Source organism: Corvus cornix, chromosome 1A (genome assembly GCF_000738735.6).
Source record: "Corvus cornix cornix isolate S_Up_H32 chromosome 1A, ASM73873v5, whole genome shotgun sequence".
Classification (NCBI taxonomy): domain Eukaryota; kingdom Metazoa; phylum Chordata; class Aves; order Passeriformes; family Corvidae; genus Corvus; species Corvus cornix.
The window spans coordinates 6,739,944-6,764,358 of record NC_047057.1 but is presented as its reverse complement, the minus strand read 5'-3'; the positions used below and the strand labels follow the sequence as shown (position 1 = coordinate 6,764,358).

Genomic DNA, 24,415 nt, shown 5'->3' with positions numbered 1-24,415 from the left:
TGCCTTTAACAGGATGCTCAAATATACAGGAATCCAGTCTGCTTCAGGAAAGTGTAAATTTATACCAGTTCTTATCAGCTGTGAACTGCAAACACATAATTTCCTCATGGTCCCTCTGCTGGAGTCCTTACAGTCCTAGAAAATTTGGGTACAGGCCAAGAATTAAGAGGTTGCAGTCTTAAAGCAAATTCTACTGCTAAAACTAATTTTGACAGCCTAATTTTTTTTTTTTTTTAAGAATGACAACAACAAGAGAAAAACTAAATTTAATTTATTTTATCAAAAACTATAGGAAGATAGCAATACTAGAGATGACACAATATGAAAAGAAAATGTTCCTGAGCTTACAAACTGCATATTCTAATACAGTTCCTAAAACATACATTAAAAATAACCAAAAGATTGACTTAATTGGAGATTAAATAAATAGACAATAGCTTTTCTTACAGGTGATCTTGCAGCTTTAGTTTTGCTACCAAAAAATAAAAATAAAACCAACAAAAATGAACAGCTGGAGGACAGGTCACCAGCCCCCAAGAAGTGCATACACGACTGGTGACCGTGACGATGCCAACAGACCACAAAGCAAAACAAAGGCAGAAGCTGGGCTGGTTTAGGTTCCCTAAGAAGTTGAAAACAGCTTTTTCTGCATTTCCAATTCGGCAATTTTCTGCCAAACTCATAAAAACAGTAAAAGGAGTTTTAAAAGTGACACAGTGTCCCATTGAGCTCATTTACTGACTGCAATCCAAATACACTGAATATGTAAATATAAAATACTGTTCAAGGCTCTTATGTTGGAAACTGGATCCATGGGTTTCCTTCAAATAAATACAAAATACTGCTACCTCCCAGAACACAAATTAACGGTTCTTTATTTATGGCAGAAGATAACACACATATCCTTAACAAACAGCAGCATTATTCCAGTGCTGGTGATAACATTCTCTGCCTCTGGAAAAGGAGACACTGCACTCCAGTACAACTGCCACAACTATTACCTTCTAAAATGCACCAACTTGCAATATTTAAATCAAACTGGGCATGGGGAGAGACAGAGCCTGGGGCCCACCCTGTGCCCCGGCACAGGGGAGGCTGGAGTAAGGAATCCATCTTTTGGAGCAAGGAATCCATCTCTTGGAGCAAGGAATCCATCTCTTGCCGCAGCCACTCCGTCCTGCAGGGACAGTGCAGGCTGCCGACTGCAGCAGATTAAGGAGCTGGAGACTGCAGATTCCATCCACATGGAATGCACTGCTCACTTGAGCTACATGCAAGAGAAAGCACTAATGATTCTAAACGATGCAAGATCATCTAGAGTTTGCTGACATTAAAGCTCCATATTCCACTTAAAACTTTAAATTAAAAAAAAAAATCATTAGAGATATGGCATAATAAAAACTGACAAGACTCAGCGGTTATCAACTGTGTGGATACAGGTGAGCCTGATCACATCAAATACTTCCAAATCTAGGCAAACTTTCTCCTATTCATTAAACAATATAAAGTCTCTATTTCAATGTGTATCTCTGTATTGTAGATTACAAAACTCACACAGCATTTCCAGTGGCCCATGCTCTTCACCAAAAGTTTAAAACTGATTTTGGCTAGTAGCATATAAAATGTCATTTGCTACCAAAGAGCCAGATCTTCAGTACAAATGCAACTGTGCTTCTTAAGGAACAACATTGAAATGCTCTTTCTGAAGTGCTAGTAATTAACATGGAATTTAAGGCATTTTCTAACAAATTAAGTAAACAGTTACATGCTGGGTACTTGACTTCATTCACCTGAGCCAACAGCTGTGCACCTTATAAAGGCAACTAGCTGACCTATGATACATAGCCAGCAGCCAGCTATGGAGCATCCATTTATGGAGCAACATTATTCTGCCTGACCCTGTCAACATTTATGTGACTTGTAAGCAATATGCAAGTTTTACAAGCTTTGAATCCATGAGAATAAAGCATTTGGATCATACCTAGAGCATGGACCTTGGCTGTAACTCCACTCATCACCCACCTCAACTGCTCTTCAGTGGTTTTGAAGCCAAGCAAAACTTAGCATATGTTATGAATAGATTGAGACAACTTTAAGATGATCAGGAAAAAAAAAAGATGACTCAAGCAGCTGAAGAACAGCACATTTCTCAGCCTTTACATTCAAGAACATCTTACAAATGTCTACAGCAAATGGGTATATTCACCCCTAGTCTAACTTCACTGAAGTTAACATTTTTGCAACCAGAAAATACAGGCCTAGTATCTTAGAAGTCTGTCACTAGGTAAAAAAAACACAGTATGTAAAAATAACCAAAACCAGTTGTGAATATACATCAATCCCAGGGCTCTTTTGCACCTAACAGATAACAGAGCATATCTCCACAATGCATTTGCTTTGTTAGACAATGGGCTGCTCTCCTTAACCTTTTGCTATCTATTTCCAAAGTGTAGCCAGCAACTTGTTTCAGCCATGACTGCCAAATTTCTGCAATGAAAACAAACAGCGAATGTTACTTCTGACAATCCCATATTTACAAATGCTCTGTGGAACTGCAGTCCTCCTACAGAATCTTAACTAAAAATCAGAGCATAACAACTGAAAAAATTCTACGTAACACTAGCTAAGAAGTTCAAGTTTTACACCTGGGATCTGTTAATACCAATTACAGAATCACAGAATCAATTAGGTTGGAAAAGACTTTTGAGATTATCGAGTCCAACCTATGATTGAACACCACCTTGTCAACCAGACCATGGCACTGAGGGGAGATCTCACTGTGCTCTTCAACATCCTCACAAGGGGAAGCAGAGGGGCAGCTACCGATCTGTCCACTCTGGTGACCAGTGACAGGACTTGAGAAAACAGCCTGAAGCTGAGTCACCCGAGGTTTAGACTGGCTATCAGGAGAAGGTTCTTCACCCACAGGGTGGTTGGGCACTGGAACAGGCTCCCCAGGGAAGCAGTCACAGCACCAAGCACAAGTTCAAGGTGTGACTCTCGGAGACAGTCCTGTGCAGGACTAAGACTTCGACTCGATGACCCTTGTGGGTCCCTTCCAATCCAGCTTATTCTGTGATTCTATGAATGTTCAAATCAAGGTACATTTTAGAGTTTTCTTTGCATACATTTTACTGCTTCCTAAACAACTGTTCTAGAAAAATGAATTTTTAATCCCCATTATCAGTTTTGTATTGGCTTGAAACACTACAATCTCTTTCTTTGGCCTATGCCATTTCAATTACAAACACAATGCCTTGTTTCCACCATCCTTATTTATATTAGATGTAAGAATACTTGAATATATTTGTGAAAGAAGAGTCTTCTTAAAACACATTAAAAAAAGAACAAAATATTTGACTTTGGATACCCGAACTCAGTTGAGATAACCTCTGCAACACACGGCTCCACATTTACAGACAGTTCTGATCCTCTTTTTGGATGGGCTAAGACCTTCAGCAGAGTCTGAAGTCAGATCTATTGAACCTGCAACACAGATGAACACAAGTCAGGAAGTTCTAAAAGACAGACTGAGATCATGCTCAGTACTCAAACAGCTTCTAAAGGCCTTCTAACACCCCAGTTCAAAGAGTTGTGTGTGAAGCTATACTCAGATTCCACTGACACCCTTGTTACAACTACTTGTACAACACCTGGCATACACATTGAAATCCAAAACTCAAACTTGAGCTTTGTAGCCCCCAGGTATCCACATGGATCAGCTGAGAGTGCAGCTGGCCTTCACTGGCCTTCAATGTCAGTGTCACAGACAACACAGAGAAAAAAGGACTTTTAAGGATTCAACATCAATTTGGCAGTGCCGTGGTTTAAGCGCAGTTGGCAAACACCACGCAGACACTCACTCACTTCCACCCCAGTGGAATGGGGAGGAGAATCAAAAGTAAAACTTGTAGGTTGAGATAAGAACAGTTTAGTAATTGAAACAGTAAAATATTGTAATAATGATGGTATTCTGATTATGCTGATGCTGATTATTATTATTAGGTGTAGTAGTAGTAAAAGAAAAAGCCAAACACAAGTGATGCACAATACAATTGCTTACCTATGGCTAACCAATGCCCAGATACCATCCCTAAACTCTGATCAGCCCCTTCTGGATAACTCCCCAGTTTCTATACTGGGCATGACATTCTCTGGTGTGGAATATCCCTTTGACCAGTTCAAGTCATCTGTCTATGCTCACTCCCAGCTTTTTTTTTTTACATTTTTTTTGAGTATCTCTTCACTGGTAGAGCACGAGACACAAAAAAGTCCTTGACTTGACAAAAACACCACTTAGCAACAATCAAAACATCAGTAAGTTATCAACATTCTTCTCACATTGAATCTAAAACACAGCACTGTACCAGCTACTGAGAAGAAATTAACTCTATCCCAGTTGAAACAGCTGTTCCATAGGACCTACATCTACAACTGAGGCCTAAAGACACCAGAACCCAGAGACAAACCTATGGTGCCTCATGCTGCTGTTACAACTGCCTTAGTAACTATCACTAGCAGATTACCTAGAAAGTAGTTTACCTGAAATGCCAATTTGAATAAAGGAAAGCTTTATTTAAGGGCAGCCTGACCATACCTTTGAGCATTCCTGCAAAAAAGCTTCAAAATCATTTGCTTCACCAGACAATCCAGCCACAATCCCTGATGTGCTTGGAGCACTGAGGGAGGAAATGCACTAGAGATGCAGGCAAAAGCTTCTGGGTGTGCTCTTCTCTGCCCTACACGCCATGAACGATGACTGTTCTGAAATCCAGAGCTGAGTTAGGAAAAGCCATGCCTGAGCTGAAATGCTACCATCAGTCAGCCTGCAGTAAAGCCCACCAGCACCCCAAAACTCCCACAAGAACCATGTTAAAATGTGCAGACCTTTCATCTGATAGTCAAAGGTTAGCTCTTCTCCAGCCTTGATGGTTCGGGTAGAGAACAGCGCTATTCGAGGAAGACGCAAGTCAAGGTTATCAATAAACACATTGAAGACTTGAAGATTTGGATCACACTGTAAACAAAAATTAATGCAGTTTCTGTTTAGAAAAATTAACACTAAACTTCACAGAAGTGTTTAAGTAAACCAAGGTCACAGGAAAGAAAGAATGGGTGCTTGTCTCAGTGACAGAAGCCTGCAATTAAGTTATCTTCTGAAATAAACAAATTGAAATAGTGTTCCAGGAGAACATTCATAGCTCAGATTCAAGTCCTTCCAGGAGGGTAACCTTTACACAGTACATAGCCTCCACTAATATGCAACAACCTATGAAAAAAAATGGCACCTTCAAAGATGACAACAAAAATGATGACAAAGTAATTAGAGCTACATCCAGAGGCTAGTATGTACTAACAAAACCCACAAGAAGAATTAAAGTTGAAAGAAAATTAAAAACAACCTAGTATTTCAAGCCTCACACACTCTTTAGTCTGTACTGATGTTTAAGCATAGCTTCCAGACCAGGGATAACATCTTCATACTATGAATGAATTTCTACTGTCAACTGCAAACCTGCTTGGCTTCTGGATTCCCTGCCATGGGCTGGGCGGTAGGAGAAGGGTGAAGGTCACTAAACAGGAACTAGAAACCACTTCATCATTTTCTCTGGATTAAGTGTCAGAAGTCAGCAGTCCCTGAGACTCTTAAAATCTGCATGTTTTTTTGTTCTTTAGCAGTGAAATATATCACACATTAAAGAATCAGAAGCAAAGTTACAGACATTTAACTTTACACTGAAGACTGAAAATACTTCACTCCCATTTGTGAAAGTGAAGAGCAACTGTCTGTTTCTCCCTGGCAAGCCTGCATGAAATACAAGTATCATCATCTCACAAACCTGAAGACATGAATTTTCTGTATTTGTAGAACACTGACTGCATACCTCACAAACACTGGATCAGTAAGAAATAATAATTTTTAGTTCAGGAATCCTTACAAATGTAGCTCAGCCTTCTTGCTTTAGGTACTTCAGTTGAACTTGAATAAAACACTACAAAAAATTGCTCATTAAAATTTACTTTTGAGCTCTCTGGCAAGTTTAGATTAGGAGGGAAAATTACATTTCTCCCCTGTAGATACCTAAGAAAGCACAGGAGTTTTCTCTGTTTCCTCTACCAAACTTGCAGGATGAAATTCAGAGTAACATTCCATCCTGCCCAGCTACAAAATAACACATCAATTCTTGTCATCTATGACTCTAGCTAATTTTATTAAGGACCTGTCACATGTTAAGTATTTCACATACTCGGAAAAAACACACCCAAACCAACCCTATTTTGGTTGTCTAGAACTAGCTGATTCAGTGAAAACTCCAGTCCTGTAGGATGTCCACTTCAGGCAGCATCTCCCTCCCAGATTTTTATAGGCAGTCTCAATCCAAGTAAGGCCAAGAATTCTGTTCTATTTATTGCATCATCTGATTGAATGGACTGTGCTGGCATGAAGCAAACGACTCCAGAAAAACTGTGAATATGGTAAGGAAATGTTTACAGTAGAAGACATTTCTAGCACAATTAGGATAATTCTCCAAATTCTTAGTATACAAAACAAGGTCTTACACTGTGGTTCACAAAGTGGGACACATTTCCATATCGAGCTGCATCTACTGTAAATTCATCTGAGTCATAGTCCAAATCAAACAAGTATGTATTTCCCTGGTTGTCATAGAGCTGGCCTCGCCTCTCTGCTTCCTCACTTGTAATCACCTAAAAAAAAAAAAAAAAAGGAAAAAAGAAACCTGCATCATATTATTAACTATTACTAAATCAAAACAAAAATCACAATCAAGTTAGAAAAATACTTAGTAAAAAATACCACTGTAAGTTTTTGATGTTAAAATAGCATTCCATCTAATGAATGAAGAATAAGAGGACATACAGCTGAACTAATTAGTGACTGAGACTTCTCTGGATGCAATTTGTCTACAGCTGATGCACAGCACTACCTTGTCTCTGGAAAAAAAACCCATATCAGCGCCCTCTGTTAATAGTTTTGATGATGACAATATAATCAACTGTTTCTGCCTGAGGTTTCTATATATGCACTTTTTCCATAAGACCCAGAAAGCCTCGTTTCTTTCACATAAAACCAAGATTTGACCTTCTCCCTTTGCACAGATGATCAACAGGTATCAGTCTTTAAAACCCAGCCACATTTACAGCCCGATGTTCATTTCCTCCTTCCCAGAAGCATTTCTTCCTGCTATTTTTGACTGCAATGAAAGATCCTATTCATGGCAGCTCAGACAGACATCACTTCACAAAGCTCAATCTATTCAATTAGGCGAGCGTGTCACTGTCGACAGAAGAAACAGCTTAAACAACTTCATCTGCAGCCTGTCACATTAAACACATTCTGTTGTGCAGATTCAGCAAAGAAATAATGATTTGGCAGCAAGAGAGATACAAAATGTGATGGAATTGGACAACAAATCCCTCTAAAATCTGACAGATGAGATTTGAGACCTTAGCAGTAGGTATTAAGTATATTCAGGTGAAAAGTTGCTTTCCTTTAAGCAACAAAATTACATAATCACCTTTCTGCATTAACAGAGATATTTGGAATGTCTGACCTCTTGCATATTTAAAGGAAACCTATGAAAATGAGAAGTTAGAAGCTTTGGGGCAGCAAGCATGGAAGAAATCTACTTAAGACCATAAACACTGTACAAAGGGACAGAAGGAAATACTTTGAGTCAACATAGTAGCAAGGCAGATTTGCGGTAGAAATCTAACACTGTAACAGAGAGGCTGCTGGGAACTGCTGGTGTGAAGAGCTCTGGAGCAGAGCAGAGGCTGAACCATATAAACAAACACAGGGCAATACAAAATCTCAAGAGGAAGTCAAGGTCTGTATTTTATAACATAAAAGTTCTCCTTGAAATAGTATGAGATTGAATGAACAGATAATGTCTGTACTACGAGTCTTATTCTTGCTGTTAATTGCCCCTAATAAATATGCTTGGAAATACCACCTTAGAAGTTCAGACAAAACAGAAAAGGGACTGACAAACTGTGCAGGCAGTTTCCTAACAACTGTGCTTTGGGAACAGCAAAAACTCCAATAAAGATGATCAGGGAAGAATGAAGAATATGATTGCCATGAAAGAAATTAAGGACTTGCCTTTAGAAGCACTATTAGGGCATGTATCTAAAATAATTCTTTAGTGCCATATGAGATAAATATTCTCTTTACCTTTGACCTTTTACAACTGCTCTGGAATGAAGGAATGTTCTGGACAACATAATTTTGCTGTCGACTTGAATGTCTCTTTATCTCTCTACTCAAAAGCAGACTGATCTATTATACAGTAGAATCACAGAATATCCTGAATTGGAAGAGTCCCACAAGGATTATCAAGTCCAACTCCTGGCCCTGCCCAGGACATCCCCAGGAATACATCATGTGCCTGAGACCATTGTCCAAACACTCCATGAACTCCATGAGGCTTGTTGCCGTGATCACCTCCCTGGAGAGCCTGTTCCAGTGTCTGACCACCCTCAGGGTGAAGAAGTCAAGAAGTGTTAAAACTGAGAGAAAGCTCAGCTAGATTTTACCTACCATTTCCTTGATGGTATGTAATTCACCTATATGAGATAAATACATACCTACCTCTCCAACATACTCCATCACAAAACTGTTTGTTTTAATTTTCTGGAGGGTTTTTACTCCCCAGCCACGGCCATTGTTGGTTCTGAAGATGCAGAGGGAATACGGGGTCCCTTTCTGTACGATCCTATTCGGGCAGTCAGGCCCACACCTACAATATGAATTGCACTCATAGATGGGCAAGCCAGGCTGGATTTTTAATTTCTTACGTTTATTGTAAGCCAAAATAAACCCAGCCTCCTTTGGACAGCACTTCTCAGCAGGGCAGTCAGCACATTCACAGCCAGTTGTTATTCCATTGAGCACATTTATTCCCGGAGCAGGTTTATACTCATTAATGTAGTAGAAGTCTAAAGGAGGGCCTTCAAGATCCACGGTGTTTTCCACCAGAATCATTGCTTTATGATTCTTTTTCCTGTTGAGTTCTTCTTTCCATCTCTGCAGAGCTATTCTTTGTTTAGCCTTCTTTACAATGTAATCTGCAATTGCAGGTTTCAAAGCTTTAACATGGTTTCTCACTTTCAGTGCTTTGCCTTCTCTCACCCGAGACAAGTATTCATTCTTGTCTCTAAGAAAGTTCTGCAGAAGCAGAGGGCAGTTCAGATGTTTCCGAGGCTCCCAAGTATTTGAAGATTCTGGCCATCCTTTCCATTTCACAAGATAGTATGCTTTGCCCTTGAAATACAGAAACAGATACAGATTTAGCCAGAGTTCATGTTGCTGAAATCCAGCATCACAGAGCACACAGACAACTATAAGGGCTCTGGACTTAAGGATCAGCACACAGGGCAGAAGGCCTTGATGTCCCCATAAACATTACAACTGGGGAGAAAGAGAAAAATCAGGGGTTTTGTTTGCAAATTAACTTACAGCACAACTTTGCATATTTTACATATCATCTCTAGGGGCAAAGAAATCAAAAGTTGGGATGAACTCTGATTGCTAACGGCATACCTGGAGGAAGAGGAGGCTAGTTTGTAAAGGCAGGTGCTAAGTTATGCTAACCTGCTGTATGACTCATATGCACAAGCAGAATGCAGTTGTATCACATACAGAACAAAAAAAAATAAATACAAAATTTAGCAAAAAAAAGTCTAAACCCCACTATTGGTCATATCAACCATCCTCCCAGATCAGTAATTAATTTGATACATGTAATATTGTATTTACAGTAAAGCAGCATATGTTTTGCACTTATTTGAGAAGGACAAATAACGGTAACAAGGACAAATCCTGAGACCGAATTTCACAGGAATCCATTTGCAGCACATGGCCCTAATTATTTGTTAAACAGACTAAAAGAGTCAAGAGAGAAATACACATGGTTGTCTGCAAATAAAGGGAGAGGCATCATAATTCATACTGAGCTATCACTTAAAGCATCAGCATCAGATACGCAAAGGTGAAACATTTCACATTCTAACGTCTGTAACTTCCACATTACTGAACGTAGCAGTTTACACCACTTTCTGTTTACAGTTCAAAGTTTAAAATATATTTAATTTGATGCCAGCAAAAGCTTTGTCCTCACTGCCTGCTGCTTTATATTACGAGCAAAACTACCTTTGGCTTGCTTCCAAATTTCAGCTGAAAGAGTGATCAAATTGGTCTGTGTTTCTCTTACCTCTTCTACCTTGTAGTCACACAAATATTCCACCTCATAACTCTTTAGACTCCTGTTGGTGATTCCAATGGATTTACATCTGAGATTTTCCTTCCTACATAATTCTTGGAGGGTCTCAAGTGAAGCTAGACATGGCACATACCAGGCTACAATAAGAAAATTGGTAAAGAATCCTATTTAATGTCTCAGCTAAATTGAAATCATTATGCCTCATCCCAGAGTCCCCACATTACCATTTCTGACAGCAGTCCACGAGTCTCTTGTACAACTGCAGTGTCTTCAACTCAACCCTTCTCTAACAGGTCAAGCAAAACACGTCAATGATTCCCTCCCTGCACCTTTATTCTGTACAGTACGTACACTTATAAAGAACAACAAATATTTTGGAGGGCAGAGACTTCCACAGGTGAAAGCTACACTAAGAACCGAGCAATTTCTCTACAATTACAGCAACGCATAACTGAACTACGGCAAGCAGGAAACCTCCATTCTTTAATAAGACCGCCAAATTTCTGTAGTCAAGCGCAACTGAGCATTTGCGATGCAACCATGGTGACTGGACGAGGAAATAGAGACCCACCGCCCGCATCCAGAAGGATCGCAAGTGCCCTGTCAGCCAGGCGGATTTAGAGGGACGAGACACTCCGCAGAGCCCGGGAAGCACCGGGATCAAGGGGCTGGATGAAGTCCAGAGCGGGAGCCGCCTCCCCCCGGGCTCCACGGGGCTCTCCGGCCCCGGCCCCGGCGCAGTTCACAGCGCAGGAGCTGGGGAGGGGGCAGCGGTGCCTTTCCCGCGGCCGCCACCGGGATCCAGCGCCTCTCCCGCGTCCCACCCCCGTTCCATGTCTACCGCAGGCACCTCCCGTCCTCCTCCCACAGCTCCCCCGGGGCAGCGGACAGGACCCTCAGGGAAGAGGGCAAGACCCCCACAGCCCTTCCCTCCCCGCCCCGCCAGGGGTCTGTGGGCAGGGGCGGCGGGAACGGTCCTGACGGAGCCGGGCGACAGGGACCGGTAGCAGCTCCCAGCGCCGAGAGCGAAAGGGAGCCTCCCCGCCCGTCCTCCCCCCGTCCGTCCCGGCCCCCCAGCGCCCGGGGGTGCGGCAGAGCCCCCGGGCGGCCCCAGCCCCAGCCCGCTCCCCCCTCACCTCCTCGCCAGCCCTCCATGTTGGGGGCGGCGGGCCGCGCTCAGGCCGCGCAGGCTCCACCCCCCGCCGGAAGGGGGCGGAGCGGAGAGGGCGGCTCGGCGCGCGCGCGGCTCCGCCCGTTCCCCCCCCCCTCCCCCCCGGTTTCCCGCCTCTGGTGTGAGGGGCGCCCGGCGAGACGGGCTGGGAAAGCGGGAACGGCGCGGAGAATGGTTGAAATGGAGCGGGACGGAGTTCAAGCCGTTTCTCTTTTGTTCTTATAGAGCTCTGCAGTGCCTGGGGCAGGCGGGGGAAGCGCGCGGCAGCTTCGTCCCCGGGCAGAGCTGAAAGGAAGAACCTCAGAGAAATGGTCTTTCTTGTTTAAAAAAAAAAAAAAGTTACACCGTCATCACACCTCACTCAGATGAGGTGTTTACTATTAATGTAGCTTTGACAGAATCACAGAATCGATTAGTTTAGAAAAGGCCTCTGAGGTCATTAAGTGCAACTTATAACCAAACAATACCTCGTCAACCAGACCACGGCACTGAGCGCCATGTCCAGCCTTTCCTTAAACACCTCCAGGGACCGTGACTCCACCACCTCCCCGGGCAGCCCATTCCAATGCCTAATTACCTTTAATGTGAAGAAATTCCTCTCACTGTCCATCCCAAACGTCCTCTGTCACAGCTTAGGAGTCAGCAACCTCTCACCCTGGCAGTGGTTGCCTGGCAGAAAGAGCCCGACTCCCCTGGCTACAACCTCCTTTCAGGTGGCTGTAGAAGAGGTTTTCAAGTTCACTTCAAATCCCAGGTAATGGAGTACAGCTCTCTTCAAATCCACACAGGTATTCCTTGCTCTATTTTCTCTGATTTTTGCGGCTCTATTGTGACACTTTCAGTATTTTACAAGGTAACACACTGTTGTAAGGACTGAACTGTTGCCCCTTAACTTTAGGCTTAGACCCTCAAATTCCATAACCACACTTGCCTGCCCCATCTTGTATTGAAAAAACCTGCCAGCTTATACCCAGACAAATGTATGACAATACAGATTAAAACAGTGCCACACAGAATGGAGATTGCCAGGATCTGCATAAAAAATGTATTTTAATAACATATAAATAAGCACATTTAACTCTTACATTTCTCAGGTAATATCACAAAACCATTTTACAGAAAAAAACTCCTGAAAAAAAAAAATTAACTTGCTCAAGAGGTCAGCACAAATGGGCTCCACCTTCATGGTTTTGGGCAGTATCAAGAACACATGGGATTCCAGTACAATTACCAGGGAGGGGATTTTCACCAGCCTGGTTCTTGCTGGTTCAAAGCTATGCTGCTGAAGCCACAGATACACTGGTGGAACGGGTACAAGACCGGATCAGTCAAGGAAAAATCTTCAGACTACATAATATGCTTGTTTCTGAACCACAGGCACAAGCATTTGTGCTTTCCATTTTGTAAATCAAGTGCTGATAATTCAATAATCTGCTGTCCACACGTCTTGACTAACGTATTGCACCACACTCCAAACAGACTTGGTGGCAAATTAACATTTTACTCTAGTTTATTACGTCCTCTAAGAATCATGAGAGACATCCCAGAGAGTCACTGCTTTGGCAGACAAGCCAATAAGAGACAAAAATCAAGTTAGAAAAATGTTGCCTTCCAAAATGGACTATGATGCCACTTCAACAGTGATGACTTCACACTTTCCAGTATCTTGATCCGTGCAGGTAACGTGCAAGGACCCATCCCTAGATAAAAGAGAGGGTTATGTTTAGGATTATCTCAACACAACACTTACGGCATGTTCCAGAGAGGATAAAGAGTAGTCCTCACACAGATGAAAGGAAGACAGATTAGCATCAAAAAGCATGACAAACATGCTTCAACACAGATGAAACTGATTTATGAAATTAAGTTTTAATTAATTAAGTTTAATTAATTAATTTAAATTAAGTGTTTATGTATGCACTTCTTGCCCTTAAAGCATCTATCTTCTCTACATATGCTGGAATAGCTGTTTAAATCTTGCATTCAAATACTGCAATTGAATTTATTTAGTAAAGGTTTGTAAACAGAATACGTGGTAATATTATTCAAAATATTCACTGTGAGAACTCTAAGTAACAGCAACAGATTGATAAGCATGCCTTGCCATAGCACAAGAACTTGACTTTTGAAGTGTAAGTAGTCTTTAAATTCCAAGGATCTTCTTCAACTAGGAAAACCTTAATTTTCAAAATCCAAGAATTAAGAAACAATACTGATCCCTACTTCAGCTAGGTATACAGTGACACAAAAAACTTAGGTAGAAATAGATGTTCTCTACTAAACTTCCTCTCCCTTTTTCACAGAAATATTCCTTAAACCTCCTTTAAAACAATGCTCGTTTTCTGCACAACAGAGTTGCATCTATAATCCCCTAAATGTTTTCCTTATCAGTGCTCAGTATAAATCTCTGTGTGACAAACAAGGCATTTTAGGTGAGGCCTATTAACAGGCATTAATATGCCCGATAGCTAATATAAGGAAATGAAGTATTTTGAACTTAAATAGCAAGTAGAAATTTCCTGTGGCACTGTTTCTCTGCTTAACAACCCTGCCTCTAAAAGGACAGAGCCACTGTAAATTCTACAATCCTTCATAACTGAAAAAGGCAAAGTCTCCTTCAGTTTTTCCCAAGAGTGTGGGCATTCAGCAAAAGTTCCCAACCCACTTCCACAGAAGTCTGGGATCCTGACTGCTCTCAAGTGTGGTTAAACTGATCAACTGTTCAGAAGTTGCTAAAAATAACCTACATAATTGTATTAAGCTTTGTTTCTTTAGGAATAGAACAATGACAGCACCAAAGGTATTGCAGAAATCCCACATTTCTACAGGATGTACCCCTGCTAGGACAGTACAGTCCTGTGACCAATAAAATGCTGAAGTTTCACAAAACAAAATTAAACACTCAGGAGCAAAGACTGCTTGTCAGAAGTGCAACACAGCAGGGTAAACAGCAGAACAACAACTGTTTTGGGTACCTTTTCATAGTGAGAACAGTTAGGATATCATGTAGGCCATCCTCCTTTTTATCTAAATCCTGTAGTACAATCTATTAAAAAAAAAAAAGTTTGATTATAATCAGGTTCTCCAAGTTCTTGCACAGCAGTTCAAGGAAAGTGACACAACAGCTAAGATGTGGAAATTCATGTATTTTTAGCTACTTGCACTATTGTTTCTGTGGTTTGGTTCAGGATCTATCCCTCAGCTGAAGTACCTATCACTCCCACAGTGTCCTTTAGGATCAGCACTGTAATTATTAGTTAACATCCCTTCCCTGTCCCCTTTAAAGGTATTTGGGCAGAATTAAGGCAGAATAACAGTCTTCTTAAATACTCCATCAATTTCAGATACATCTGCCCCTTCCCTGAAGTTTTCCAAGGAAAACACATCATCACTGTTTCAAAAAAGCTGTGTTCTCTCTGTAGGTTGACTCCAACAACTTTAAACCCCCACTTGATAGAATCATTTCATTTTACCACTGTGATAAATTGAATTCAATATTTAATATCAAGATCCTGACCAATCTAGAAAGAACAAAAAGTAATCAACACATCAGCTATGCCATTTTCCTCATCAGTTTTATTTTTAAAATGTTGGAGGATCTGTGCACTACTGGAATAACTGGTAAAGATCTCTCATCCCAGGTGATCTTATTACAGTAGTGCCAAGTGCGAAACCCAGCCATTAAGGAATTCAAAGGGGAAACTTCAGTTTCTTTACTAAGTGTTTGAATACTATGCACGTACAAAAGAATGAATCAAGACCAATGCCAAGGAGATGCATGTCATTATAATTTTCTAACAAGTTTTGGTAGTAGTGGGATTGGTTTCCATTTTTTTCCCAGGTCCAACTGATTTCCAGGTGTTTGCTGTTAAAAGAGCACACGAGTGTGCATATACTCACTCACCTGGGCAAATTTCTCTTCTTCGTTCATGGGACTCTTCCCCAATGACTCGTACAGCTCAAGGCACACAGAGGAAATATTTCCAGGAGCATGCAGGGTGTGCTGCCTTCGAGCTGGCAGTGGTGTCCCCGATGGAAACAGCACTGTGAATTTATCAGCCCCTGACTCATCTACTCCCTTAAAAAAGAAAAAAAACATAGAGTTCACATCTGTCTTTGAAATGCTTCACTGAGCTGGAAGTGCTACAGCAATGCTCCACAAGAAAAGAAATCCAAGATTCATTCCCTCTGTCACATTTACCATCACGGCAAGTAAAAAACCCAACATTCCTACTAAGAAGAAATCCAGCTATTGCAACATAGGAAAGATACAATCTATCTCCCCTTTAAATCCAGTTTTTCTGGTCATTTTTTTGTCAATAAACCTAAGTTACCATGTACTGCTGATCTATAGCAAATGTGCAGAAGTAATAATAAAACAGTGCTGTTTCTCTAACACCAATCATACATAATTAGTGTTACATATTCACTGCAGCAGTAAATTTTTCTAATATTCTAATTTTAGACTTACCTTAAGAAGAATATCTTTGGCAGAACACTCAATGAGTGCATCTTCTTCTAACAAGGTATTCTCTTTCCCTAGCAGAATTCCTGCCTCTATGGCTGCACCAATGGGAATAACTTCATCTGGAGGAATTGAATTCAGTAATTCCACAGTTGGGAAAATATCTTTGATCAGCTGCTGTAGCTTTGGGATTCGAGCAGACCCACCACAAAGAACTACCTGAAAAACATCAAAATTATTTCAAATCTTTATTCTGGCAAATAAAACAGACAGGTCACTCCCTGCTGTGCAGAAATGCGAACTGCTCTGGGATATTTTATTATCTGCAGTTGTTTAAATAAAAATTGATTTAATCTTTGGTTGACTTCTAATACTTTTGGTTTTGAAATTAAAGGAAATACGATGTCTTTGAAAAGTTTCTCTTTCAGCAAGAATCATCTAGATAAAGTAATACTTTGAAAATTGAAAAATTCATCACAAAAAGAACATCAAGTTGAAAGGGACTTCCAGAGGTGATCTAGTCCAACTTCCTGGTCAGAACAGGTATAGTTACAACAGGCTGCTCAGGATCTGTCCTCCACAGAAACATATTCCACAGACTCTGTAGGCCCTTAATTCAGCATCTGATTTCCCTCATACTATAAATTCCTTTCTCGGAATCTAAAATTTTCCCATGTTGTAACTTGTGCTGCTTGCCACTCACCCTTCCACCATGCACCTGTAGGAAGGAGCAAGTCAGGTTTGATCCATAAGTCCAAGTCTTATTACAGTGACTTTGAAAATCAGCCAGATCTGGAAATAAAGCTAACTCTCACTTTTCCTCATGTAAAACATAAATCTAATTTACAACTCTGAATTTTTTTATTTTTACATTTAAAGTGTTCACTGCCCCTCATCCAAAGCATTAAGGCCTGAGATGAGAACCTAAAAAGCCACCTAAGAACCACTGCCACCAGAAAACAAAAACTGTTCTCTAAATGGCCTGGGATACTTCATTATCCACCAGTGAAACAGAGATGTGACTCAGCAAACACTAATAATTAAGAGTCTGAAAAGGCACCAAGTGTCACTGAAAGCACCAGGCAGCTTTTAGCTGCAGACCTGATGAGCCAATTCCAACAGCAATGAATGCAGCACCATTTGCCATGCACAGGTACAAAGGGGGTGAGATGAATTTCTTCTCTTACACCAAGGCAAGCGCCATTTGAATTAAACTACTAATGCCTGCTGCCTTGCCCACCATCTTTGGAATTAAAGCACTCTCCTGGTTTGGCACCTCATGCGGTTTTTAAGCCAGCAAGGAGGAGCACAGGCACCAAGTGGACATGAAGCAATTTGTTCCACTTTGAATCAAAACTTTGCCTTCCTCCAGAAGTGTCAGCAAACCCTAACCAAAGTTCAATGAAGGACTGAACTTAAGGAAGGTACTCCTCAGCCTGAATTTGGGCAGAATTACACAAATACACCAAACTGAGACAAATCCTCCCCCACCTACTCAATATGCAGCAGTAAAAACACACAATTGAATCTGACTCTACCTTGTACTTAACTTCAAGTAACTGAAATGAAAGCAACTACAGCAGTCCTAAAGATCTCGAGTCTATAGATTCAGTTGGATCCCAGTTAAAAATGCTTAAGCATATCATTAAAATCTCCATCTGCAAGGAAAACAGGCCCCACAAGTATTGTTCTTGAGGAATTATGAAGCATCCTACAGACAAATTATTTCTATTATTACCTTATTAATATCATCTGCTGTAAATCCGACTTGCTGCAAGAGCCTTTTAATTGCTTCTACACATTTATTAAAAAGTGAAGAACAGATAAGTTCAAACCTCGCCCTAGAAGAGAAAAAAAAAAAAAAAAACTACAAAAGTATCATCTCATCCATTAAAGACAAATACGTGAAATGGAAGAACAATAATTTTTAGAATATGGTTTAGTTTTCCAACTGGTACTAAGGGATTTTTAAAAAATCATGTTTTCCCATTATTAATCTTCAAGTGATTTTGTTGTTTTGGAAGTATCTGTGCTATTAATTCCATCATGAACACCTACATAGAATGCACAATCATTCTTCTTCAGTGTACTCTAAAGAAAAAAAACAAACCAGTATTGTTGTTTTGACAACATCCAGTACTGCTGTCTTGACTTGTGTAAAAAATAAATAAAAATCTTGGAACTGCTTCATGACCTTTAAAATAGATACAAAGACTCAATTTTTAGAGGAAAATCAAGCTGTGTCTTGATTTTCACACAGGGAGTAGATTAAGCAAATTAAAAAACAAACTTGTGTTTGCCTTTGTCTCTTTCAACTGTGCAAAGGAAGTTCTACTCTGCACAAATACAACAAATCAAAGTCTGCAACACTGATCCACAGGACTGGCATCCTGATCCAAAAGTGAGCCGACCCCAGTTATACTGTATTGCTTCTCCCACTTTCAAACATGCTGTGCCTTATTTTAGCAGCCCCAACTGCTGGAGTTCTGGAATGGAAAAGTCTGTTTGATTTTGCTAAAGCTGCTGCTGCCTGGAAGAGCAATCAAAGTGAGCTAAAAATCAAGGAAAGTACAACAAAAACAATAAGGGGGAGGAAACAGTCACCTTGACTCATTACAGTATCCATTCCCCTCCCATCAAAAACCAGACTCCAAAGATGGGGTGTCCTTGTGCCTTTTCACACTTTATTTTCTAACCATTAGGCAACACTGTTACTGTGACTGCCCTGACCACTACAGATTGCGGCAGCAGTATGAAACAACACATCTGCCTTCAATCTTATTTCCTTCCCTAAAACAAACACCACCAGAAATCAAAGCTTACTGAATGTCCATAACAGCACCTAGAAAGATTTCAGTAGCTTCAAAATCTGCCTTACCTGGACACATTGCAATCAAAATCTAATCCATCATACAGTGAATCTACAAAACAGTTTGCACTTCCCAGGGTTGATAAAGAATGTTTTGCAATATCAGCACTGTTCATTAACTTCATCATGGCTCTGGGATTTCCTCTAATATCATGTTTACAAGACCTGTATTTAAAAAAAAAGATGATACCAGTTTAAAGAGGCAGGAATTTGACTGATAACTCCTTCTGAAAGGAAAAACAGGTTAGAGCTCTTGAACTCTTTTTGGTAAACATTTCAGTATTAACTACAACGCCACTACTGAAAGTTTGCACACACCTCAACACAGCAGAGTTCATGGCTGAGCCCTTACAGTTCAACACCAGCTTCAAGCAACATCCACTCAAACCCAGGCATTTCCCAGTCTTCCTCCTCAGCCCCAAACAACTGACTGCTCCTTCAACACCATCTTTACTTGAACCATTTCACTCACAGATAGTCTGCTAGATTGCTTTGTTTTCTTTACAGCAAGCACCAGATAATGAAGTTCCTGTCCTAAGAGCAACATGCTTAGAATTCAAATCTTACCTCTGAAATTCAGAAGCTAAGTGTTGAGCTAGAGCTTCTGTGAAGCAAACTCCACCAATGCTGTCATCTGTGTTTGCAGCAAGCACACGATATATTCCACTGTTTACTTCTATGACTGTGATAGAAAGCGACGTTCCACCCAGTTTATAAACCAGCACGTTGCTGCCACATCAAAAAAATATTGAAAGTAGCATTAATTTTGACACAGTCAAAAGATGACCACCATGTATTGCAGGTTTTAATCAGGCGAAAAGTATCTGAGAATGGTAAAAAAAAATCAAACAAGAACAAAAAAGCTCAAACTGATACCAGTCTTTGCTATTTTGAAAGTGAATTTTCTGTATATTCATAAAGACAACCAAATGCACCTACTGAACCCAGGAGCTCTGCTTTAGTTCTTCCAGCACATGTAAAAGGATCCCATCTCCCACAATTAAAACCAGCTATGCCAAAATATGTTTAAAAAGGAATGCATTTTTCTTCAAGCCAATCAGCTTATTCAAGTCGGAAACTGGGGACAAATTTTTAAAGACAATTCTCAAAATATAAAGACCAAAACAAAGGGATTTAAAACACTATAAAATTACAACTTCTAAATGCTTCTTGTCTTGATTGAGAGAAAAAAACAAAACAAGCCTTATGCTAAGGTAATACAGCATTCCCTCATTTAAGATTTCTCAGGATTTAAGTACAGCAGCTTAAAAAGAAGTAAAATATTAGGATTTTACCTTTTCCCAGTGGGTGAATCTTGGCCAATTCCATAAGCAAGGAGAGCTGCAGACGGCTCATGAATTAATCTCATAACATTGAACCCAGCAGCTGCAGCTGCTTCCCTGCAATGAGCCATAACAGCATTTCATTTTACTCTAATGTTCTCACTATAGTCACACACTATTAAGATTTCACCTGAACTACATGTGCCACCTCATCAGACCTTGTTTATAGCATGGTATTAACAAAACTGAATGACTGGAAAAGAAAAGTACCAAGAAGTTCAGTTGCTACTGTGTTCTTCAGGTAACTGGATCTGCTGTGTGCTCCTTGTCAAAGAAAACACTGGTCTCTCAGTCTACACAGCCTATAAAAACTGCAAAACACCCCTCAATCATAAAATTTAAAACCCCACCCTAAATCAAACTTGGTAACGTATCTTCAGGTGTGGTATTAAAAGTTCTTGATACATTATTTCAGCAAGAATACTGATTTACTTCAAAAAGAATTTACTGTGCCTCACTTGTAACATTTTACTTCGGTATTTTCTTGAAACTTCAGTAACCCTGGGACTACCCCACAACTTGTTTTCCTCCACTTTCAAGTTATACCAGAGCAATAGAATGTTTCATTATAGACACTGCAAATCCCCAGCTCACCGTTTTCTGACCAACTTTTAGGGGTGCTTTACTTATTTTATGACCGTTAAATGTAATGGCTTCTACAGATCAAAAAAAGCCGAAATAGATGCTGCCATTTATGCTCAGCTTTAAGCATACTTATTATGTTTTCATACAGAGAAATTAACTGTTAGACCAGAAGTGTTTCCAAACAGAATTTCAAAGTAGAAAACTGGTATGTATTCCACATCTGCGCTCTGACAAAGCGGATCTCAATAGGCCAAGTAGCACCACTTGCTTTGGGGAGTATGAAGGGCAGGGAGGGGAAATTATGGAGCAGGGTGAGAAACTATTTGCATTTCAAGGGGGTCACTGAATATCCTGATCTAGAATGATGTTCTATCCTTGATGAAATCAAAATTCTGTCACTTTAGTGATTCAGAATTTCATTTTGGTAGCATCAGGGAATTCCATTGAAAGTTTCTCAGCTCAGGATTTAATCTCTTGCATCTCTTGCTTTCCTATTTTCCCAGTTTAAATAACATCCCAGCATCTTGACTGATGGTCCCAAGCTGAAGTCCAGTAGCAGAATTCGCACTGTTGATCTCCCAGCCCATCTGCTTTAGGCACATAAAAAAAGAGAAAAACCTCAGTGCTCTTACCCAAGGGCATTTTTCTGATTCTCTCCAAAATCAAATGGTACTGTGACAACAACGTCATTCACATCTGAACCCAATGCAGACTGGGCAGTCTCTGTTTATAAACACAGGCACAGCATGGTGAGCAAAAGCAAAAGGGAAAAAACCACGACACCTTAAAAATATGAGGACAGCTTAAAAAGCTAAAACATGTTATAAATTTAATTATTATGTACCTTTCATTTTACTGAAAATTAGTTTTGCCACATCTTCTGGGTTAATGAGTTTGTTATCTATTTCATACTGAAGTTTTCCATTCTTCTCAATTATCTGTAAGCAAAACCAACACACCTTTGTTAGACAGTAATTTGGTTAATAACAAAAAGTAATGTTTAACTTAGGTTCTGTTTAAAGTAAAAAGCACTGGACTGTGTAAATACTCTGCATTAGTACTCTACTACTAGGGAATAAATGCTTTCAAGATGCTTATCAAAGATCAGAAGAAGACCTGTAGCATCTGACAGACACAACAGTGACATTCAAGGACTTAAAGAGTCTAGGCTTCCCTTTTCTGTTGAGTTTTCCTTAGTACAAAAGCAATGTTTGGAACGAAAGTACACACTCCTGGTCATATTCTGTAAGAAAACCCCCAGCTATATATAAAATCACAACAATGTGAACAGTCAAGACCCAGGGAAAAACTTCTTTATGAATATATTTTCCAAGATAATTTTTCTCCTGTTTTGCAAAATTTTCTAGTAACAAGCACAATCTTATGCAAATTAACTACTGACATTAAATCAAATGGTTAAAGATTTTTATCACAAGATGCTACAACCCAAGTATCTCTACCAGCTCTAAGAAAAACCACAAGGCTACTACCTACATATATCAGGATTCATCCCTTTAGAGAATGGCCAAGAGATAAAAATTTTTCTGTTGGAACTATATTATGCTGGCAGATCTCAGAACATGGTTATCTACTGGATAAAAACAGAAACATTCCACATTAGCAGCAAAGGGACCTTATATGATGAGAGCTGATCGCTGCAGAACATGGACATGGCGTGGCCCAAACAATGACAAGAAAAGCATAAAATTATACAAATCATCATACTCACAGAGCATTTGCTTTCTGCAATATATTTTTTTGCCTGAGGGTCACCAGAGCTGCCCAGAAAAATGCAAAATATTAAAATAAATCACATGTTCAAGGTTAATTGCACACATTCATCTTGCTGATATTTCTTCTAACATCTCCAACACATCGAGCTATACTTGAACCAAAAAGTCCTGTTTTCACTCTACAGACACAAGTATAGAGTAAAAAAAACCCCAACAGTTCTGCCTGCTGGCATCTTTCATTCTCCTTTCCCCAAAACTTAAGATTGAAAAAATACCTACTACTTAGAGAAAAGGAAAACCCAACACATTGTTTTAACCTGCTATGCTCCACAACCATTATAAAAGATTTCAGTGAAGTCCTGCATCTGAAAGTGCTGAGAAATACACCAGAATGGACAACATCTTGTTGGCTCCTGTCAATGAAAGGGCTGTAACACACAGCCGGGTCATCACTAAAAAGTTTTGTCACATCTCTGATGTTAAATCCAACCCAAGAGGTGTAGTTCTAGTGTCACTATAATTACCAGTACAAATTATCACAGCTCCACTAACAGGCGTCACAACAGGAACAGAACCACACCAGCGGAATCACAACAGGCACTAATCAATAGTTTCACTATTGCAATAAAAGCAACACAAAGTTTCATGCAAACAAAACCATAGTGGATTTTACACACAGGAAAGCAGTCAGGCAACAAAACATTGTAGTTAAGAAACTTAAGTAAGCATGAAAAGCATACATGCAATTTGTTACTATATTTCACAATTTCATTTCCAGAGACAAATTCAGACATAAAATACAATGTTTCTTCTCTACTTTTCTATTTCCAGAAGCATCTCTTTGCTGCTGGAATGAAATATAGGCTACGAAATTTATAATATCAGCCTGGTCTAGGGGAAGGTGTCCCCGCCCATGGCACGGGGGTTGGAACGAGGTGATCATTAAAATCTTTTCCACACAAAAACGTTCTGTGACTCTATGACAACAGAATGATTTTCTTAAGAGATGATTTCAGTACTAGTGCTGAGACGTTAAACCAGCTTCAATAGGAAAAATTTCTCACCGCCCCTTTCACGCCCGTTCTCTTACCTTCGCCCAAGGATCTGCTTGACTTTCACTACAGTGTTTGAAATATTTCTTATCCTACTTTGCTTCGCAGCTAAGCCAACAACCTGAATGAAAAATAAAAGAGAAAAAAAAAGGAAAAACTGAGTAGCAGACAGAGCCCCCTCCCTTCCTCCTCCCCACATGGCCGTGCGGAGGGTCAGCCTCACCTCCTCGCTCTCCGAGAACGCCACGACCGCGGGAGTGACCCTGTCCCCGGCGTCGTTGGCGACCACGTCGGCGCGGCCATCCTGCGGAGAAAGAGACAGACACACCCGTGAGCCGCCCCTGGGGGCTTCACCGCCGAGGGAACAGCTCCGACCGACGGAGACCCCCGGGCCGGGACCCCCAAGCGGCCCTGGGCCCTCACCTTGTACACGGCGGCGCAGGCACAGGTGGCGCCCAGGTGGACCCCGATGGCCGCCATCGGCCCCTCCCGCCCCGACGTGCCCCGCGCGCGCCCGCTCCCAGCCAATCCCGCGCCGCGCTGCTCCGTCCCCGGCGGGGCAGCCAATGAGAAAAAGCGAGGCGAGAGGCGTCATCGCGCATAGCAACGGGGGCAGAGTGTGCGCGCGGGGCTTTCGGCGGGAAGCGGCGCTGGCGGCGGGTCCGTGAGGGTGTGCTTAACCCGGGGCGCTCGGGCGGCGGGAAAAGAGACGTTAAAGTGCAGGAATTAGAAAATAGAGAAAGTAAAGTGGAGAAAGCGGCAGCTGTGTGTGTGGTCTTGAAACATAGATTTAAAAGAAACATAAAGATTTTAGTTATAGGCTAGCTATATGGAATGGGTGGAATAGGAAAGAATTTAGGCCCAGCTAGAGTTAATTAAAATAGTTAGGAGAGCTGGACCTGAAGTAGGGTTTTAGATGTTAGTAACTGATTACCAAGTAACATGATCTGTCA

At 40.8% G+C, this 24,415-nt stretch overlaps 2 protein-coding genes across 3 annotated transcripts; both read right to left on the bottom strand.

The window, feature by feature from the left end:
* Positions 1-256: 256 nt before the first annotated feature.
* SUV39H2 (suppressor of variegation 3-9 homolog 2) lies at positions 257-11,458 on the bottom strand. 2 transcript variants are annotated; one of them, XM_039570757.1, is made up of 7 exons: positions 11,381-11,458; positions 10,236-10,381; positions 8,615-9,286; positions 6,562-6,708; positions 4,888-5,017; positions 3,371-3,486; positions 257-2,487 (listed from the first exon to the last, which is right to left on the bottom strand). In XM_039570757.1, the coding sequence occupies exons 1-6, from the start codon at positions 11,397-11,399 to the stop codon at positions 3,377-3,379; spliced, it is 1,224 nt and encodes a 407-aa protein (XP_039426691.1). In that variant the 5' UTR covers positions 11,400-11,458; the 3' UTR covers positions 257-2,487; positions 3,371-3,376. The 2 variants fall into 2 exon arrangements, with proteins under 2 accessions (XP_039426691.1, XP_039426692.1); XM_039570758.1 differs by having other exon boundaries at positions 257-1,267.
* Positions 11,459-12,433: 975 nt separating this feature from the next.
* On the bottom strand, positions 12,434-23,973 carry HSPA14 (heat shock protein family A (Hsp70) member 14). Its single transcript, XM_039571532.1, has 14 exons — positions 23,886-23,973; positions 23,686-23,766; positions 23,501-23,583; positions 22,407-22,455; positions 21,522-21,615; positions 21,310-21,400; positions 20,045-20,149; positions 19,317-19,478; positions 18,759-18,914; positions 17,619-17,721; positions 15,887-16,099; positions 15,320-15,493; positions 14,391-14,461; positions 12,434-13,115 (listed from the first exon to the last, which is right to left on the bottom strand). The coding sequence occupies exons 1-14, from the start codon at positions 23,940-23,942 to the stop codon at positions 13,037-13,039; spliced, it is 1,518 nt and encodes a 505-aa protein (XP_039427466.1). The 5' UTR covers positions 23,943-23,973; the 3' UTR covers positions 12,434-13,036.
* Between the last annotated feature and the right edge of the window lie 442 nt (positions 23,974-24,415).